Raw genomic sequence first — 21,593 nt, forward strand, 5'->3', positions numbered from 1 at the left:
ACTCACTCACTCACTCACCAGGTGTACGAATTAGGTGTGTCGATAAGAGATTCCTATGTTATGACACACACATTGTCACGAATGCTGTGTTTGACACACCAGATATGTTTCCTGGTGAAGGATTTGGTTGGCTTGTCGCCTTGTCATCAAATGTTTGCGGTTCCTATTAGAAAGCCACTTTCTTTTGGCTGCTAATAAAACAGTTGTGCAGTATCAACTTTCATTATACCTGTCCCTTACCTACACCTCACTGTTGCAAACGGTCGCTACACCACAACACAGACACAAGTTTGAATTAAAAAAAAAAAGACACGAGAGAGCTTTGAACACGGCTTGCCAGTTTTGCAATCCAAATCTAATACCATGACCACTTAACCGTGACATTGTTACTTCTCTTCTTAGCTCAATGTTGCACTCGGTAAGCTTGGACCGTTCACTGTTTCTATTTTGGTTATTTTCGCAGTTCAGTATACCTTCCTCCTGTTCATGCTTGATCTGTGTTCACTTTTCGACAAGCTGTCCACTGGGCCCTCTTATCACTAAATCTGAGATGGGTGCGATGGGGAGTTTCCCTTGTCAGTAAAAAAGATCAATCTGATAATCAGGGTGGCCACTGTTGGGGTGTGCCGTCCCCAAACCTGCCTCCAAACATCTTATTGAAATGTTACTTACCATAATTACTCGAATCTAAGCCGCACTCGAATCTAAGCCGCACTCGAATCTAAGCCGCACCTGACAAATGAGACTCGAAATCAAGGAAAAAAAAATTTCCTGAATCTAAGCCGCACCTGAAATTTGAGACTCGCAATTCAAGGTGAGAGGGAAGTTTTAGACTGCATCTCCAAATCGAAACAAAGTTGGTCCATTGTAACATGAGAGACAATTTAGGTCGAATGGATGAAGATACAGTTACAGTAGTTTGGTTCGAGTCATAAGCTTAGCAGTTCAGCTTTACCAGGTAGCCATTACTATGCGTCAGGTGCTCAGTCTGTATTTATACGGGTACCCTTCCTTTTTCACGTGCTTCGTCTGGTTTCAATCTATTGCTTATTTTGCTTTGATCTGATACGTGCCGTTCTCTTTGTTATAGGTGTTCACATCACTCTAAGCTGAAAATGCATTATTGTACTGTGTCATGCATTGTTTGTCGCATTCTAATAGTGAGTGTTTACGACCTGTCGCTGCTTGTGGCATGGCTTGCTTTTGTGCGCGCTACCGCCGCTTACAATAAAAAATGAAAGGAATTGTCTCATTAGTGAAACAATGGCAAGAGACTGCTATTTGTTGTTGCTTACACTACTGATTTCTTTGATAATGATCAGCAAGAACCAAATAATAGACTGCGGATGATAGATGACGTTCTGAACGAGAGTTTAGCCAAAAATTTTCTCCGTTTGAAAATCTTTGCAGGTGCCTCTTTTAGTACATTACATTCTGCACAGAAATTAGAATCGTCTTAGATTTCAAAATCTAGTCAGTTGTCGTGCTTCATTTCTGACTGTATCACTATTAGGCATAAGAATAATACGAATATAAACGTGGCATGATATGTATATTCTTCCGCGTTTGCTGTTGTCTCACTCTAGTTTCATAGTTTATTAGGCAGACATAATTTAAATGAGATAGCAGCAAACACGAAAGACTATGTGACGTAATGTTTACATTCTTCTATCTTTTCTTTTAATTTATTTACTGACGCAGAGGTTTTGGTGCCAGTATTTATTTTTGTGCCTGCAAAGCGTGCCTGTGTAGCGCTACATATATTCGATGGCAGAAGTCAGTTGTGGCGGCACCTACTAACATTTTCCAGAACTTCCGCTTACTTTGCACTCGATTCTAAGCCGCAGGAGATTTTTTGGATAGCAAAAATTGGAAAAAAAGTGTGGCTTAGCTTCGAGTAAACATGGTAACTGCCAGAGCAATTCCACTCTCAAAAATTGTAAAAATTTTGTTTTGAGTTGCTCAAAGTCGTGAAACTACTTTGAAAACTCTTCATGAATTTTTTCTCATGCCTTCTCCCTGGGCTATGGAACATTTTCTGGTTTGAATATGGAACTGATGTTTTTAAACAAAAATTAAATCTAGGAAGAATCATGTCTGCAGTATATGTGATTGAATTCTCTTGCATTGAGGAGTTTAGGGAACTGAAATACCAGAGCCAGTGATCACCGTGGATCATGGAAATACTTCTCTTCTGTCAATCTGCTGGAGCCTTCCAACCCTGTCAGTGCATCATTTCTCTTTGTGGCGGGTATTCTCATGAGATTCCAGTCATCGTGTTTTTTCCAGTACATAATTCTAGTGACATATTAAGCACTTTTTATGGCCCTCAAAAGATATGAAAAAATAAAGCAACTCTTGCTCTGCATCAAACAGTATGGTTTCTTCATTTCTTTACTTTTCGATTAGTGCGTACACAATATAGTGTATCTAATGCAGAATGTAAATCTTCAGTAACACAATTCGTATTCTGGCCAAACTAGTGTCTGTGATAAGGCTGGTAAGTCTCATTTGTCAGACTGACACATTGAATGTGCTACTCTTGCCAGAACCAGCTGAAACCTGCCTTTTCCTCCTAGCTGCTATGCCCCACTCTCCTCTGCTTTTGATACATTAGCAGGAGTATGCTGACAGTACATGTATCCACAGAGGGCTGTTTGGACAGGTTTCCTATAACATGTAACATTCCTAATCTCATGATGATGTAGCTTTCTGTTCCTCACATGTATCTCTCATTCTGCCCTTAATGTGACAGCTCAGGGCCCTTACCAGTTTCTTTTGTATGGAAATCTGTTTGAGATACTTAACGTGCACTGATGTGTAAACATTGTAGTTCGTCAGTATGTAAGTCATTTCTCTTCAAAACTTTCGGTTATTTTTCTGATAATGTGCATCTTGCCTGGTGTATATGTTCAGCATGATTATAGATCAGCCAAAAGAATTGTCTGCATTTAAGTGAACGATTAATACTCATTCCCATGTGTTATAATGGTATTTGAAATGTTAGGTTTTTTCGTGTTTGTTAGTGTATGATGTAGTACTAACAATAACACACATTTTTCTTTCAGATTAATTAATACCAATGTGAATGTTGCTGAAACTCCCAATAGAAGCAGTTCATTGGATAGAGAAAGGTAATGAGCTGTAGATTCATAAGAAAATTATTACATTGAAGTCATCAGTTTTACATGCATTTTTACTTTTGTCTTCCATCTTAAAGAGTTAAAATTTTCTAAGTTTTGCTCTCTTAGAACATGTAGCTGTCATAGCAGCATCTGAAGAACTTCTGTACTTTGTGAAACAGAAGTGAACTTACATTATATAGTAACGGGTGAAGAATATGCTATTTCAGAAAGGCTATAAAAATATATTATAGAACTTATATTGTAGACATGCTGTTAATATCTAATAGCCAAACAACTTTGTGCAGGGGGTGTTATTGGAAGGTAATCTGCTGATTTACAACTTCTACTCCTAAAGACTTTAGGCATAATGTCTTGAGAACTTAACTCACTGAACATCAGACACTAATCTCGACATAGTCCAGGTCACTTTGTCATTATTGGCATAATTCGTATCACTTCAGGCAAGGGCACAGTCTCGGATGTTATTGAATTAAACATATGTTAAAATTCAGGAGTAAGTAAGAAACACACTTTTTTGTGTTTTCTCCAAAAAATTCCTGCCCCAAGATACAAGCCTCCAAAGATGATACTGCAAACACCATTTTGAAGACTTAAATTTTGGAAAAAAATTTAAAATGCTGTATCTCTGTAAAAGTTCTAGATTTTTTAAAAATTGAAAGATACTTGCTTTATGATTACAATGGCATCCTTCGTTTGGACATATCTGTCAAAGTTCCTTTACTGTCGCCTTTTGAATTTTTTAAATAATTTACAGCAATTTTTTTTTTCAAAAATGCCATTGCAGGAAAGTTCGATTTCTTTTCTGTTGATTAGTACCATGTGGCACTATATTGTCTGTAAAGGAGAGCTTCCACTGTTAAGTTGGACAGGTTTTGTTTTAAAAAATCATTTTTTAAAACTTTGAAGGGTAATGTGTGTCTTCACTGAAGTTGTTTCTTACTAATTTCTTTGTTACAATGTTTATTTGTATTGTCTTTGTTGTTGCAGATATTTCTTTTCACTTTGTTGTAGTTTCTTGTCAGTTTCTTTGTCATGGTTGTTCATTTCACGTTTCTGTATTGTAGTTGTTCAGTGCTAATTTGTGTACTGAAGAGGCTTCTAAGAAATCTGAGACCATCCACCGAGTTCTGTGTTTTCATAAGGAATTTGCCAGCTGACACAGTTGCAGTGTGTTTTGTGAAAAGGACTGTTTGAAATGTCTTGTGAACTATTTGCATATCCATAAAAGAGTGATATATAAGACAAAAACTGACTTTGTTCAGGTTGGGAATAAGTGTTCTCATTTAAAGACTCTGAAAGTGAAGATGTTTCCAGTACGACTTTTTGTGTTTTAAATTTTTTGACTGCATAACATCAATGATAGTATCTGAACAAGTGAAGCCTCCCATGGTGCAGATGTTGCAGATTTTGCATTTACAGAGGAAGAATTAAATACCCTGAACCAGTCAACTACAGAGGTAGGTGTTACTCCGGTTAAGAAACTGTGGTCAGTGAAGTCAAGTCATAAGCTCTGTGCATCAAGAAAGAACAGAGAAGTTGCTAAAGCTATGGATGAATACACTGCAGCAAAACTGACCACTCTCTTCAAAGTAGAAATTCCACCTTCAGAAGAAAATGAACCAAAGCACTCTTGCACCTCTTGCCAGGAATTTTTCACAAATATCAATTCAGCTGTTGAATATTTGCATCCTACAGTGAAAAGGTGCAAGTCTTAACTATTATTCCAGAGACATTTACAAAGAAAACAATATTGAACCACATTCCATCGGTATCATAGTACATGGTAGACAAATCAAGAAATGTGAGGTCTGTAAAAGGAGTGCTTGGAAGGTCAGATCCCTATTATAGTCATCCTGTAGGAGCAGCTCAAGTTCAAATAGTGCAGTCATTTTATCGGGAAGATAAATGGGACTGTTCTTGCCACAGTGACAACAAAAAAAAGACACTATAACTAACAGTTGAAGGTCAAAAAGTTGTGAAAGTGAAGAGGTACAGGACTCAAAAGTATTAAAGAAACTTTCGCAATTTATAAGTGCAACTATACAACTTCACATATTGGAAGATTAAAATTTTACGCACTATGACCTAAGTGGGTAGTTCCACACCCACCTAGAGATGTCTGTTCGTGTATGTACTGCGCGAATTTTTAACTTCGTGTGGTAACTTCGTGTGGTAACTTCGTGTGGTAACTTCGTGTGGTAACTTCGTGTGGTAACTTCGTGTGGTAACTTCGTGTGGTAACTTCGTGTGGTAACTTCGTGTGGTAACTTCGTGTGGTAACTTCGTGTGGTAACTTCGTGTGGTAACTTCGAAGAACTTACTGGGCTACTTGACATATGACACCTTGGTTGGGTGTAAGAAGTCATTGGTCCTCTGTGACGTAAAGTGAGATACTTGTTTGTTTCAAGAATGTAGTGACTGCCCTGGAAAAGGAGGACTGTATTTAAAGACACTTGGCCTGGAAGACATAGCAGATAACTCTTCAGAAATTACATATGCGACATGGGAGGAAAATAAACTAATTAAGAAAACTGTTGCCTTTGACAGTTTCATTGATGACCTTGTTAAATGGTCAGGGAAAGCAGTAACACACCAGCATCTGAAGAAATTGCAACAACACATTTCAGAAGTGAAAGGGTGTGTACATGCTGAAGAACTATGTTTAGTGCTTCCCTGTGATTTTGTTGAGAACTGGTCTGCAATTCTCCCATGAGAAGTACAAGGGTATCATTGGAGTAATGACCAGGTTTCAATTTTTGCAGGAGTGACATTTTCAAAACAACACCACAAGTGTTGCAGTTGTAAGTGATGACACAGGACATGACTCAGCACATGCTTTGCTAGCAATGTGCAAAATTCTTCAACTGCAAACGGGTAGAAAGATCATCATTATTTTTGATGGTGCTCCCAGTCATTTTAAAATTCGTTACCAGCTGTTTGAATTGAGTAAGTTGCTTGTGCCAACTGACTGGGTACAGTGCTACTGGTCATGGGAAGGAGCCTTGTGATGTTTTAGGAGGCCTGCTGAAGCACCACGCTACAAAACATAATCTTTCCAGACCAAATACAGCTGCAATGCAGAATGCTGAGGATTTTATGAGAGTTGTGAAATCTTACATATCCCCAGCCCTCATTCTTTTGTCCAAAGAGGAAATCGAAGAAATCCGTGAGCAGAAAAAAGAAGACTGGTCCAAACAAACTACTTCTGTGAAAGAAATTCGGAAGACACATTTGTGGACTCAAAGTGGTGGGTGAACTCATATTGCACACACTTTAAAGAGCCAGAAAGAAGAAATTTTGTTCGTTCTGCCAACACCTCGGAAACAGTAGAATAATATTCAGATTCATAACCTGAGAAGAGAGATTGTAGCGTGTGTTTATGACTGTGACTGGTGGATTGAAAAGATTATAGACACCAGTTAAGAGTTAAACGAAATTGTAGTAAACTTTTTGCTACCACATGGACCAGCTGCTGGATATAGGTTTCCAGCTGAAGGACAGCAACAATGTCATCAGTGCTCACTTCCTGTTCACAGTGTTTGAAGATTGTATGTGCTCCAGTTCCTATTGGTTCAACAGGATGGCATCACTCTACATCAAAGGAAGATACTGAGGCAGTGGAACACATTTTTAGTTCATTGAGTGGCTAATTTGAGTACAAAACAGAGTGCACAGAAGTTGTATAAATTGAAACCTTTAAGTCTTTGGACCTTTCACATACATTTTGGAATCATTTAAATGCTTGAAAAATGAGTCTCTTACTCATCTTCAAAACCAAAATTATGGTAAATAAGGCTAGGTTTTGATTCTTATGTGACTGTTACATGTGATGATAAAACAGGTTTTATGTATTGCAAAAATTTCAATTTTTTATAAAACCCATTCAGCCTAAAAGTGGAAGCTCTCCTTTTCAGGGAATGTAGAACTATATGGCACTAATAAAAAATATATATATTTTATGGATTGGTATTTTTGAAAAAATTTTTTTTCAGAAATTATAAAGTAAGTTCAGAACACTATAGTAAAAGAACTTTGACAGATAAGTCCAAATGGAGGATATCTTTGTAATTATAAAGCAGTTATCTTTCAAATGAAAAGAGAGTATGCGCATCATCTTTGGAGGGCTGTATCTCAGAACAGAAACTTTTTGGAGAAAACAAAACGTGTGTTCCTTACTTAGTCCTTCATTTTAACATATGCTAAATTCCTAACCTGTGTGAATTGATATGGACTATGCCTATTTAATATTTTATTTTCTGGTAACCAGTTGAAGATATGCTGTCTTCAGACAAGTCTGTTGTTGCAGTGATAGTGCAGATGACATTGAAGTAGCAGTGCCCAGTAAAGGGCATTTCTGCCTCAATGTTGCCTGCACTATCACTGCAATAATAGTGTTGTGTAAAAGTGGCATAACTTAAAACTGGTTACCGGAAAATAATAAAATAATGAAAAATTGTTTTAGACTTTGTCATTGTTAGTGCCTCCCCATTAAGTTTGGAAGGGAAATAAATATTCGATTTTGACATTTACCCTCTTAGCTTAACTAAACACAATAGTTTGCACAGCAGTACTGTAATTCGCTGGTCTGGCTGCTGCTAGTCCCTCTCCAATGGTTTGAGGCAACACACAGTGTTGCAGGGAGTCTTACTATTTGTTCTCAGATGACATGTGCAGATAAGAAGGGGTTACAATGTACTTGGTGCACAATATGGCAATCGTCCCATGGCCTTTTTATGAGCCATGTGGAGGAAACCTTCATAGCCTCCCAAAACCCGAAACCAAGGTTCGTTGATGATACCTTCATGACCTGTACTCACGGCTAAGCCATACTACCCTCATTCTTCTACAACTTCAACGCTTATGCTTCCACCAGCTTCATCTGGTCCTCATAAACCCAACTTCCCATCTTCCTGGACATTTACCTGGACCTCTCTGATGGCTCCATTTACACCTCCGAACTTACACTATGTGATCAAAATCATTCGGACACCCCCAAAACCATAAGTTGTGTTTTTATTTATTTATTTATTTATTTTTATTTTTATTTATTTTTTATTAGGTGCATTGTGCAGGTACTCCATATCAGTGACCTCAGGAGTCCTTAGGCATCATGAGACAGCAGAATGGGGTACTCCGCGGAACTCGTGGACTTCGAACGTGGTCAGGTGATTGGGTGTCACTTGCGTCATACATCTGGATGCAAGATTTCCACACTCTTAACATCCCTAGGTCCACTGTTTCTGATGTGACAGTGAAGTGGAAACGTGCAGGGGCGCATATAGGCCGATCTTGTCTGTTGACTGACAGAGACTGCTGACAAAGGAATTCCAAACTGTGTGAGGATCTACTGCAAGTATTATGACACTTAGGCGGATTTCATGGTTGAGCGGCTGCTCATAAGCCACACATCACACCGGTAAATGCCAAACGATGCCTCACTTTGTGTAAGAGTGTAAACATTGGACAGTTGAACAGTGGAAAAATGTTATGTGGAGTGATGCATCAGGGCACACAATGTGGTGATCCAATGGCAGGGTGTGGGTACGATGAATGCCTGGTGAACGTCATCTGTCAGCCTGTATAGTGCCCACAGTAAAATTCGGGGGCTGTGGTGTTATTGTGTGGTTGTGTTTTTCATGGAGGGGGCCTTGCACCTCTTGTTGTTTTGCGTGGCACGTTCACAGCACAGGCCTACATTGATGTTGAGCACCTTCTTGCTCCCACTGTTGAATAGCAATTCGGGGATGGCGATTGCATCTTTCAACACGATCAAGCAGCTGTTCGTAATGCATGGCCTGTGGTGGAGTGGTTACACGACAATAACGTCCGTGTAATGGACTGGCCTGCACAGAGTCCTGACCTGAATCCTATAGAACACCTTTGGGATGTTTTGGAACGCCAACTTCGTGCCAGGCCTCACTGACCAACATTGATACCTCTCCTCATTGCAGCACCCTGTGAAGGTTGGGCTCCCATTCCCCAAGAAACCTTCCAGCACCTGATTGATCATATGCCTGCGAGAGTGGAAGCTGTCATCAGGGTTAAGGGTGGGCCAACACCATATTGAATTCCAGCATTACCAAAGGAGGGCGCCATGAACTTGTAAGTCATTTTCAGGCAGGTGACCCGATACTTTTGATCTCACAGTTTATTAAACCCACTAACCACCAACAATAACTGTATTTTGACAACTATCATCCTTTCCACATCAAAAAAATCCCTAGAGTATGATCTTGTCATCAGTAGAGGTTATATCTATAGTGATGAGAGCTACGCCGAGACAGTCACTACCATCCCCTCCGAAACCTAATCTGCATACAGATTTCCTGCGCCGTACACTCATACACTCCTTATCCTCCCAACAACCCCAAGAATCAACTACACAGGAGTGCCCGCACTAGCCACCCAATATCACCATGTTCTTAGTTGGGTTTTAATTGTCTATCATTGTTCCCTGAAGTGAGGGACATCCTATGCAAGATTATTCCCACCCCTCCTAAAGTGATATTCTGTCACCCAACTAATCTAGACAACATCCTAGTCCATCCCTATGCCACTCCAACTCCCATCTTATTGCCTTGGGGATTCATATACCTGTAGAAGACCCGGATACGAGACCTGCCCAATCCATCCATCCAGCACTTTGTTCTCTACATCTATATATGTACTCTGCAAGCCACTTTACAATTCATGGGCAGGGTTCAAATCCCCGAGTGACTTTGGAGAATTGGATTGGTTTTTTTGTGGTAAGCTTATGGTGAATGCTGGTATTATTCCTTTAAAAAGGTGACTGGCAGTTTCTGTCCCTCCTTGGCCAGTCTGAGCTGGTGCTCAGTCTCTGTTGACCTCATCATCAGCTAGACTAACATTTCATTCCTTATTTCCTCTCCAAACTAAAATCCAGATCTGATGATTCACTACTATGTAAACTTGTATGTACAGCACTCAAAATCAATACATTATATTTGGTGTGGTAATGTTTGTGTTAACACAGTTACTTCTTTACAACATTTTGGAATAGAAAATATCAGTCAACAAAATTGTCCCCCCCCCCCCTCCCCAGTATATTGTACATTTATCCCTAAATCGCCTTAAGTGTTAACGTGCTGTTTGGAGATACTGCCTTACACATTGTGTAAAAAGAAATAAATAACTTGGAATCTTGTTATTTAGCACTCCTGTTCGGCCACGGAATAGTGCAGAAATGGAAGCAAGAGAACAACAGCCAGTGGAGCCATTGAGTGATAGGTTGCAACAGTCTTCTATATCTGCAGGGACTGGAGCTAATGAAGAATTACCTGGTATGTATTATGCTTGTAATGATTAACATTAAATGTTTCATAGTTGTTACTTCCTCCTGTACTGGTTAAGAACTAGTAATTTTTAAGAGGTGTAAATAAGTGCTATATGGTCTTTCCTGTATTGAAGTGTTTGTTTAGAGCATTTTTGTAAAGTATGTTGATTTATGTTAATTAATTTGCTAAAAATAATAGTGATGTATAGCGGGGCAACCGAAACACGTCACTTAAAGGTAATTCGACAGACACCATAATGTTGGCAGTATGATTGATAAACAAATGAGGAATGTGAGATGTAGCAACTTCTGAACCAGTTACAGCACAGCAACATACGTTAGTTCCAACATTGATTTTCCCCTGTAGCTATTCGTGTGTATGCATTGTGAGCAAGTATGTGACCATTTGCTTCTGTATAGTTGTGTTATGTCACTGCTTGACTAAAGTCTTTGTTTATTGAAAAAATGACATCAAAGAGACGTCATTTACCTAGTGATAATCCATTGTGTTGTGGATTTCCTTTAAATAGTCAGGCTACGAAGGACGTGTGAGTTTCACCAACAAGAAAAAGAATTTGTTGTTGTTCATGAGCATCCGTCAGTTCCTGCTGATAAAGTTTTAGGGCATACCTCGACAACTCTAGGACTCAGTAAAAGTACTGTAATATAGAAAGGGGTGCTGTTTCAAGACTTAAGACACACTGTAGTAAATCATGTGTAGCAAACCCCTGTGGGCAAAACTGTATTTTTCAGTACCTGTGGGGGAGGAGCCTTGCCTGTTTGCAGACCCCAGTTTATCTAAAACTGATGCAATTTGTTGGCATGTTTATGGACATTATAGTAGGAAAGAATACCCCTCAATAACAAAGGTGTTACAAGGTATAGGCTTCCACTTTAAAAAGTTAGATGGACAAAAACTGTTGTGTGAAAAAGCTCATTATATCCTCTTACATAAAATTGTAGGTACGGATTTCCTTTCAATTATATGATTAAGGAAATGTGGTTCAGCTCTGCAGAAGCAGTTGATAAGTTGCGGACAGTTGATAAACACCGAATAGCAGCAGTCATCAGCCAACATGAAGAGGAGCCTGGTTAATTGCTGCTGATGTTGGTTCTTCAAACGAGTATGTGCATGAAGTACTTTTAGCTTTTCAGTCAAGAAAACATGTGACTATGATGAGGGCCTGGACCACCCACGATTTCTGCAGTGGCTAAAAATTTTTTGCTTCAGTTCAGTGTTCAGGCAATATTTGTAATGGATAATGCATGTTACCTTTCAGTGATATCAGGTAAAACTCCTACAAATAATGACAACAGGGTAACTGCTGCAGTGGTTGCTGGTGAAAGACGTTGCTGTGGATGTGGGTCTGACAGAGCTGCTGTTATATTCACTTGTGAGGCAAAGTAAGCCTGTGATGCCTACGTATGTTGTGGATGAAGTTACAAGGGAACAGGGTCAAATAGTTACTAGTCTACCACCTTATCACTCCCATTTCAACCCAATAGAATTGATTGGGAGTGATGTTAAGACCTACATTAGAAATAATAAGAAGTCTTTTACCATAACAGAAGCAGAAAGCCTATCACGTGAAGGTCTTACAGTTGTAGATGCCACCTGATGGAGGAAGAAAGTAGACCATATTGATAAGCTTATGAGATAAGCAAGGACTACAGATGATGATATAAATGACAATGAACAATTAATGATTTCTCATGATGATGATGACTGTTTTCTCACCAATTCAGATGATGGTAAAGAACTGGATGAACTTGCACCATTGACTTTGTAAATTGGATAATGTAAATGTTTCCAGAATTAATTATTTCACTCTGCAGCAGAGTATGTACCTGTTTTATAATTGTTGATAGTGTGTTCTTTGTTATGCTTAGGTTTATATTATTATGTGACATATTATATGCAGCTGTTACAATAACGATTTGGAACAACTTCTCATGGACACTGTCATTAACTTCGGTTTTTATGTATTTATTTCACAGTTTCATGTGTTATCAAACTCTTTATCTCGTTAGCTATTTTCTCCATAATCCAAAATAGGCTCTTTGTTATACGTACATATACATTATTATGTGATGGCTTATACACAGGTGATTGCAATGTACATTTACAAAATATATTTGGGGGATATCAGTGGTGCTGTGTGCAGTGGCTATTGATTGTAACCATGCAAATGCAGTACAGCCACCTACACACGCACTGTCAGTTGACATGTTTCAGCGGCCCAGGTATACCTACTGGCATGAACTAAATGTTTAATATGGGTGAAAGGTACATCATCTTAAAATCCTTTTGCTGTAGTTTACAGTTCCAACAAATGTTATTAACTCACATGCTTTGAGACACATACATTGTGTATATAAAGAACAGTATTATGAAAAGGATAGATTGCTACCCACCATATAGAGGAGACATTGAGTCACAGGCAGGCACAATGAAAATACTGCTGTAGAATAAAGCTTTCGGACAAAAGGCGTCCTTTTGAAGTAGAAAAACGCACTCCTTCCCATGAGCACAACTTGCGCGCGCGCGCACTCACACACACACACACACACACACACACACACACACACACACACACACACACGACCATGACCACTTTCTCTTTATCTACATCTATGTTGTTGTTGTCGTCGTCTTCCGTCCTGAGAGTGGTTTGCTGCAGCTCTCCATGCTACTCTATCCTGTGCAAGCTTCTTCATCTCCCAGTACTTACTGCAACCTACATCCTTCTGAATCTGCTTAGTGTATTCATCTCTTGGTCTCCCTCTACGATTTTTACCCTCAACACTGCCCTCCAATCTATGTATAGATAGTTAAATGCTATACATAAGTTACATTTTCCTGTTGTAAGGAGACTGTGATTGCCTTGCCAATCATGGTTTTTTGTTTAGCATTGAGTAAATAAATTTCTTTCCTTCATGTGCTGCCAGGTGGAGACTGCTTAGCTCTTGAACTGATTAGTTACTTTAGTGACAAGGATATATCTTAGGAGGGAGTTGTTGTTCCGAAACTGGTTATACTTGAAAAAACTTCTCTATTCCTGACTGCTTAAAAAAGAGAGAGAGAGAGAGGTTATGGGTACATTGGTTGGTAGTTTTAAAATTTTGAGTTCCAAATATGTTATATTTTAAAAGATTATTGTAAATTATCTTCCAGAGTTACACTTCATCAACCTTGTTTTAAGATAAAATCAAACAATGGAAGCTCTATGTAGGAAAAGCTAGATTGCTACTTACTGTAAAGAAGACACATTAAGCTGCAGACAGGCACAATTAAGACACGCAAACAAAGCAAGACAGGTAAACATTAATGGTATTGAAACACTAAATTTGCACTAATAAAGTAGATAATCTAAGGCATTAAATAATAATTCTAATTGAAATACTACTTTGGGAGCACACTCATTCCAAGAATAAAACAGCATTTGGCGTGCTTATTACTTCAGAAAAGTGTTTTCAGAAAAGCAGCTGATGGAGAGGAGGATCCAGACGGCTCAGGTTGTGAAACAGCCATTAAAATCAAACGTGTTATGTTCAGCTGGATGTTGTGCCACACGGTGGTCCACTCTGCACTTGACCACAGTGCGGTGGCAGCCGTTCATCCTGGTGGACAACTGGTTGGTAGTCATACCAATTAAAAAGCTGTGCAGTGAAAGGAGCAGAGCTGGTATATGACATGTATTTTTGCAGTTGGCCTGGCCTCTGATGGGGTGGGTTAAGCCTGTGACAGGACTGGGATAGCAAGTGCTATGTGTGTGTGTGGGGGGGGGGGGGGGGGGTTTGGGCAAGTGGGTCTTCCTCAGGGATGGGCTAGGATGTTGTGAAGGTTAAGTGGGTGACAGAACACCACTTTAGAAAGGGTGCGAAGGATCTTGGGTGGGATGTCCCTCATTTCGGGACATGATGATAGATTATCAAAGCCCTGACGAAGGATGTAATTTAGTTGTTCCAGTCCAGACAGGTATTGGGTGACAAAGGGGGCACTTCTTTAAAGCTGGTTTTTGGGGATGTGTGGGGATATCCCCCTCCCACATTCTTGGCTCCCAAAATTATCCCATCCTCATCATATGATAACCTACTGCCCCACACCCTCCACCCAACAGTTTCCGCCCCCTCTGTCCTATAACCTGCTCTCAATTTATGTCCCCTTGCCCTCATTGTGCTTGCTCTCTGCCAGTGCACCCACCGGAGTCTTCTCCTCTCTGATCCTCTCCTTATCGGCATCTCCCTCCTCCTCCCCCCCCCCCCCCCCCCCAAAAAAAAAGAAAAGAAGGAAAAAAAACCACACACACACACACACACACACACACACACACACACACACACACAGTGTTGTGACACTGCCCTTGGCAGCCTTGTCCCATTGTCTTCAGGTCCCTGCATTCTGCGTGATCTTCTCTCCCCCCCCACCTGTACTCTGCTATCCTTCCCCCTTCACTGTCCCACAATCAGAAGTGAGATTGCAGCTTTCATACAACACAACCGTTACAGTCCGACTGGAGTGGTGTGACGTGTGTCTGCTTGTGTGAATGTGTGTGCTTGTTTTTTTCCTTTGCCTTCTGAAAAAGGCTTTGGCTGAAATCTTAGTGTGTAACATCTTTCAATTGTGCCTGTCTGTAACTACTGTCATCTTTATGTTGAGTAGCAGCCTATCCTTTTCATAGCTATCAATGTTAATATTAGAGTGCAGCACTGTACTTTTCAGTTTTTATTTATTCAAAAGACCGAAACTACGTTTCTTGGTTTAATCTTTGTTTTAACTAGCTATCATCGGATAATTAGTTTCTGTCTTGACACAGTTTTTGTGAATTTTATGTTTATATTTGGAATACCAATTTAATATACATGTATGTATGTGTCTCCATAACTTTACAAGTGTCATTGTAACATTAATTCTTTTTTTCTGTTTATTTCTCAAAATTACAACTGTTTGTCCTTGCTTGTCTTCTGTGAATTGTAACTGGCAAACCGTGTTGGTTGCGGGCCAGCACACACAACAGTTATTCTCCTAGGGTTCATACTTTGTCTAGCCTTTGGATATTAATGGGTTAAACTTTGTAACGATGTTGTTGTGGTTAACACTGCCCTTAGATGCCAATTAAAGTGTAAACATGGTAGGTTTTTAATATTTTTGTGATTTAATACTTTTATCAAAATGTATATTTAAATTTCGTCAGGTGATTTTCACATTAACTGAAGGATAGTTTTTAAATTTGCTACAGCAGATCTGAAAACTGTTGTTAGTCAACTGAAACTAGTTATTGTGTAGTATTAAATTTTATTCTGATGAAGACTATTAAAATTTTTAATGTGTAAAATAATACTTAAGATGTTCATATAGTCACCCTTGTGTCTTCTACATTGTTTGAACAGTTGAATGGCATAAAGCCACTTAATCTACCAAAGAATACCTAATGTAATGTAGGAATGATATAGTGACAAATATTTGAAATTGTTTCCAAAATATGGGACTTCATTAGACTAGGTGCACCAATAAATAACTGTAGATTAATTCAGAATGTGTAAATCATAATAACATCTGTTTTGAAAAACTGTATTTACAGCAATCAGCATAAATGTGGAACAGTGCAACTTCTGATCTCCCTTCGCTGTCTTTGCTCAGGTCTTTGTAATAATGTGGCATGGTTTTTGCACGAACTTGGACATTTGTTAAAGAGAAATTGTGGTACAACCTAGGAGAGTTTGTCTGCTGGGGAATGGTTACTTGTTCTTGTATGAGTTTCAAGGGAATGGTTGCCTACCTCATATGATTTATAGGGGAGTGGTTCTTTCTGTTTGATTTAATACTTCACAAACTTGTTACAGGAGAGAGGAATAATGATGCAGAAGCAGGTGGTCCTGTGGAACAGCACCCTGCAAGAATTGTCTTGACACGTGCTGGATATTATACAATTCCCTCACTAGATGAACTGGCAAGTTGTGTTGAGTCTGATGGTAGCTGTATTGTTGATAACTTTACTGTTGGGCGAGAAGGTTATGGGAACGTCTTCTTCCCAGATCAGATGGATGTTGCGGGTCTCAATTTAGATGAAATAGGTAAGTATTTCATTCGAAAAGTTGAATTATTCTTCATGAGGCTGTCTTTGCTTCAGCATTAAGAAACTCTTCTTTTAAATGACCTGCTGCTGGAAAAATTTGGAATGGCCTTTTTTTCCATTGGTAAAAATAAATGTTGCATATTGCTTCATTTACAATACTGAATGTAACAGGAAACAGAACTGATTTTGTTCAGCCAGGTACAGTCATAAGAAAACAAAAATAAAGAAGATAAACACTTTCCCACTTGATGGACACCAAAAAACCTTACAAAGGATTCCATTGCAAATACTACAGTTCCCTCTCATTGTCAGCTTGCATGATGCATTGTTTATGAATCTGTTGGCCCTCATAACAGTGGCCAACAGTGAAAATGTAACTGGTATGAAGTGTGTGTTTGTTTACTATATTGACGACACTGGTAATGAAAATGGCAGCTTCCACAGTAAAGAGTGGGCATTTAATTGTATTTATACTTTATTAGCATTCATTGTCAATCCCTTCCCACATAGGTTTCAAAATCCCAATACTGGCAGACAGAGTGATGAAGTTTCACGCAACAACAGCTGTGTCTTTTTGGTACTATTTTTAGGCTGGGCTCCTAGCAAGAAGAGAAGGAGAAGGAGAAGGGGAAGGGGAAGAGAGGAATAGAACGTGTTTCATTTAAGCATAGATTCAATCTGTACAAGCTGTGTTCTGTTCGTGTGCTGGGTGAACATTTTACTTAAGTGTAGTTAGTGCGTGTGAGCACTGTAATTCCTGTGGTTCAATTTGCGTCATAAATGTGTAAATAGTGCTGACAACTTTCACTTCATTTGCAGACAGGCTACATGGAAATCGCAGTGGAGGCCAGTCACGCCATGTATTAGGAAGGCATACAGACTGTACTTTGGCTGTGAAATTGGGGACACGGACAAGTTTCATTCGTGTTTGAATTGTAAAAGATCTTCCATGGGCTTTTTTATACCCATGCTCTGGGGAGAACCATCAAACCATGTGAATGATTGTTACTTTTGTATGAGAAATCCATTAACACATGGTATTTCCAAGAGGAAAACAGTCTTCCTTGACATATCATAACACCCTGTCGAGCATGGGACCTGTGCCTCATGGAAACAGACTGCCTGTCTCAACTTATTGTGATAGTGATGAGGGCAGTAGTGAAACTAGTGCTACACCGTCACCTTCAAAATGCAGTTCTTTGAAAGATCCTGATTTTGTGTGTAATGATGAGTGTACAGAGATTTACAAAATAACTCTGTGTAAACTTAATGAACTAATGAGAGATATGGAATCGCTGAAAGGTAAAGCCGAACTGTTGGTGTCAGAACTGCAAGAGTAGAACTGTCTCGATAAGACAGTTAATATGACTGCATTCTGTAACCACCATATGCCATTGCTTCCGTTTTTCGAAAATGAAAAGAACTTAGTATTTTATAGTGATGCACAGGGACTAAAGGCAGCTATGGGCATTGATTATAAAAGTGATTAGTGGAGATCATTCATCGACTCCTCCATAGTAAGTCTCAAGTGTGTACTACTGCATAATGGCAATGTGTTACCATTGATTCCAATTGCATATGCACGTTATGTGAAAGAAAGAAATGATAAGATGAAACAATTGCCATTGCTATTGAACTGTGATGAGTTTGAATGACAGATTTCTGGGGGTCTGAACGTAATAGGCGTATTATGTGGACTACAACATGGCTACACCAAATTCTGTTGCATCCCGCATCTCTGGGACAGCCATGCCAAAACACTTCATTATAAAGAGAAAGATTTGTCTAAGATGCAGTCTCTTGAACCAGAATCCCTCAATATTATGCATGAAACACTTGTCAAATCCAGTAACATAATACTCCTTGCCCTTAATGTAAAATTGGGCCTAATGAAAAAAATTAAGGCCATGGACAAAACTGGAAAAGCATTTGTCTGTTTGTGCAAGAAATTTCCATATGTCAGCGAGTCGAGAATAAAAGAGGGGATTTTCATGGGTCTCCAGATAAGCAAACTGTACAAAAATGAGCATTCCAACACCATCTTGACAGGTGATGAAAAGTTAGTATGGGATACCTTTGTTCAAGTGTAACAAACTTGGGGCATAACTTCAAAACAAGAGCTAATCTTGCATTTTCATTATCAGTGCACCCAAAAACATAAAGATCATCTTTTTTCATGCCAGTTATAGAAAAAAGTAAAATTTTGTTGACTAATGGTCCCTCATGGGAAAGGACGATTGCAAACCACTGGTTTTAGAATGCCCTATGCATTCTCAGTGCAGTTAAGATGTGGAGAGTGTGGAGGCCATTCCTTCCACCTGATTCTGTGCTTTATCAGGAAAGTATTTGCAAGATTGTGACGGTGGTGGCACACATTGCCATCCATCAGCTTGAATTGCAATCCAATACACCCACCAAATGGAGCCACAATGCACACAAGGATGTGATCCTAGTTCTTCACACTCCAAAACATGACTGAACCGTCTTGATACGTGTGGCGGTCTACAATACAGTTAGGTTGTAAAAGTAGCTCTTGTTGCCACCACACATGAATATCTGAATTGTCAGGGTTGAGAGTGATGTAAGTCTCATCAGAAAAGAGTATTGTATCACGCTGCTGCCTAGTCCACTGCAAGTGGTTTCATGCACATGCAACAGAAAGACACCCCCCCTCCCCCCTCCCTCCTCACCTTCCAGACTCGATTTACAGGAAGAGCTGTGGGTGGAGTCTGTTTCATATCATTTGTGTTAACACCTGCACTTCTGTGGCTGTTTGCACTGCTGCCGTGTAGAGGGTTTCTGCTTGCTGTTAAATGCACATATCGGTTCTTAAAACCTATTCCATTTTCATCCACAGCCATGTCTGTGACGATCTTCAACCAATCGTGTCACTAGAAACTTGTTCCAGATGGTGGAGACATCACTTTGATTCACGGCAACATTCACTGCATTGTCCACTAGTCTCATTCCCTTCACCATTAGAGTGTCTATAAATAGTTTCTGATCATACATTGTTGTTATCTGAACCATTCTATAGCAACACAACTATTGTAATGACACACGGCACTAGCACTACAGTCTTTACAGGTGAAACAGTTGCCGTAGATTACATGTACTGCACCCTCGTGGTAGAGAAAAGGACTGTTTCTGATAGAATTACATTACAAACAAACTAATGTATTGATATATTTCTGAATCAGAACATTCAATATTAAAATTTCCTCAGTATGCAACATTTATTTTGGCCACTGTATTTCCAGGTAAAGGTTGTAATAATTGTGTAATATGAGTCCAAGAAATGTGTTGTTTCTGTAATGACACCAAAGCTAAAGCTTTGGTTGCTAGTTATCTAATAGCGAAATAATTCTGCTGCAAAAATGTTTGCAGCCTTCTGGCTGAATGAAACACACATATTTAGTTCAGGAAATGCTTACTGAGGATGACCTTTTGATGACCAGAATTTAAATACAATTAGGAAAAAAAATACTGTTAATGTAGTGCAGTGTTTGAACATATTCCAGGAATTTGTACAGAATGAAAGGAAACAGTTGCATTGGGCACTTTACTGTATACCTAATTTTCATTATTTAAAAGCATGAGGCAGTAATTTCTAAAAATGGCTTCTTCACTCATTGGCTTACGAAGTAAGAAATAATGAAGGGAATGCATTCTCTGGGATTAAATACGTTGTTCTAGCCTAATGAATACCACATTTAACAGAAAATTCATTAACGTTGGAGTATTCTGTGAGTGTCATTTCTGTGAATCAAATGAATCTCCAGATTTAGTTTTGTGCGAGATTGAAAGAGATGTTAAAAATATATTTTTGAGTTCGCTTTATGTGATGATTGCCTTCACTGAATATTTCAGTACATTTTCGCCATAAGGAAGTACTGCTTTACCCTGATGATAATGTCAAGCCGCCTTTTGGTGAGGGACTGAACCGGCGTGCTCAAGTGACTTTGGATCGTGTGTGGCCTCAAGACAAGTCCAGCCATGAGCTAATACGTGATCCAGACACTCTTGTTGCTCTTGGGTTCGAAGAGAAACTAAGGCGTGTTTGCTCTCGCATGGGCGCTAGATTTGTCGAATATCGTCCACAAACTGGGTCTTGGGTGTTCAAGGTATGTATAAATATTGATTCTAGGAAGTGTTCGTGTGTTTTTGCTTCTCATGATGGTGTATCATTGTATCATATAAATGTAGTGTTGCTTGTTTATAGTGATTTTTGTGACATCAGAATGAATTAATTTATTGTTTCTGTGTACATATTAATTACATATTGTTTACTTTACAATGCGAGGATTGTAAAATTTTACAGAAGTTCAAATTTTGCTTCTTTTCATGTCATATATCTTACTGACGACTGTTAATTAAAAAATTTGTTAAACTCATTACATTTCTAATAGATGAATCTGCACTGGTTATTGTTCATAAACTATTGCAAAGTTCAGATATGAGCCATTAAAATTCAACAACACTATGTAAAGGATAGATTGCAACTCACCACATAGAGGAGGTGCTGAGTCACAGACAAGCCGAAAAAATGTTGTCTGTACACACATTATAGTATTCTTTTTCTGTGTGTCTGTCTTTGACTTGATGCCCCCAGTTTGTGGTGAGTAGCAATCTTTCCTTTTTCTATTGCTGTTATTCCATCCAGGATTTTCCATTGTTTAGTCATTAGAATTCTGCACACTAGTGTCACTAAAGCTTAATGTTTTGTGTTGATCCATCAAACATGGAAGTATTTGGTTCTGTTGTCATACCATAAGACTATAATGCAAATTACTGACTGCGGAAAGTCAGTACCGCTATAACTTATGCAGAAGAGGAAGATTAAATGTGAAAGAGCTGTTTTGTAGAAACATTTTATTTTTTATACTGGATTGAAACTTAGATTTGGCTCGAGAAGTTAGTATAAGCTCAAAGTTTGATAGTGTGACAAATAAGGGAAATTAAACTGTGGAAACCACTCACCAACTGCATTTCTTCAGATGTGAAGACATTTCTTTGATGGGCTAAATCTCACTATGCCAATATCTTTTACTTTCCAATGTTGCTGTGATACTGTTA

The 21,593-nt window shown here is 39.0% G+C and overlaps 1 protein-coding gene across 2 annotated transcripts in view; it reads left to right on the plus strand.

Moving 5' to 3' along the window:
- LOC124788078 (nuclear pore complex protein Nup98-Nup96) overlaps window positions 1-21,593 on the plus strand; it is a 135,068-nt gene that overhangs the window by 105,359 nt on the left and 8,116 nt on the right. For both annotated transcript variants that reach the window (XM_047255174.1, XM_047255172.1), the window contains 4 exons: window positions 3,069-3,134; window positions 10,320-10,447; window positions 16,285-16,515; window positions 20,388-20,641. In XM_047255174.1, the coding sequence (XP_047111130.1) occupies window positions 3,069-3,134; window positions 10,320-10,447; window positions 16,285-16,515; window positions 20,388-20,641 (679 nt within the window). The remainder of the gene's footprint in view (window positions 1-3,068; window positions 3,135-10,319; window positions 10,448-16,284; window positions 16,516-20,387; window positions 20,642-21,593) is intronic.

This window comes from Schistocerca piceifrons, chromosome 3 (assembly GCF_021461385.2).
Source record: "Schistocerca piceifrons isolate TAMUIC-IGC-003096 chromosome 3, iqSchPice1.1, whole genome shotgun sequence".
In the NCBI taxonomy this organism is placed as follows: domain Eukaryota; kingdom Metazoa; phylum Arthropoda; class Insecta; order Orthoptera; family Acrididae; genus Schistocerca; species Schistocerca piceifrons.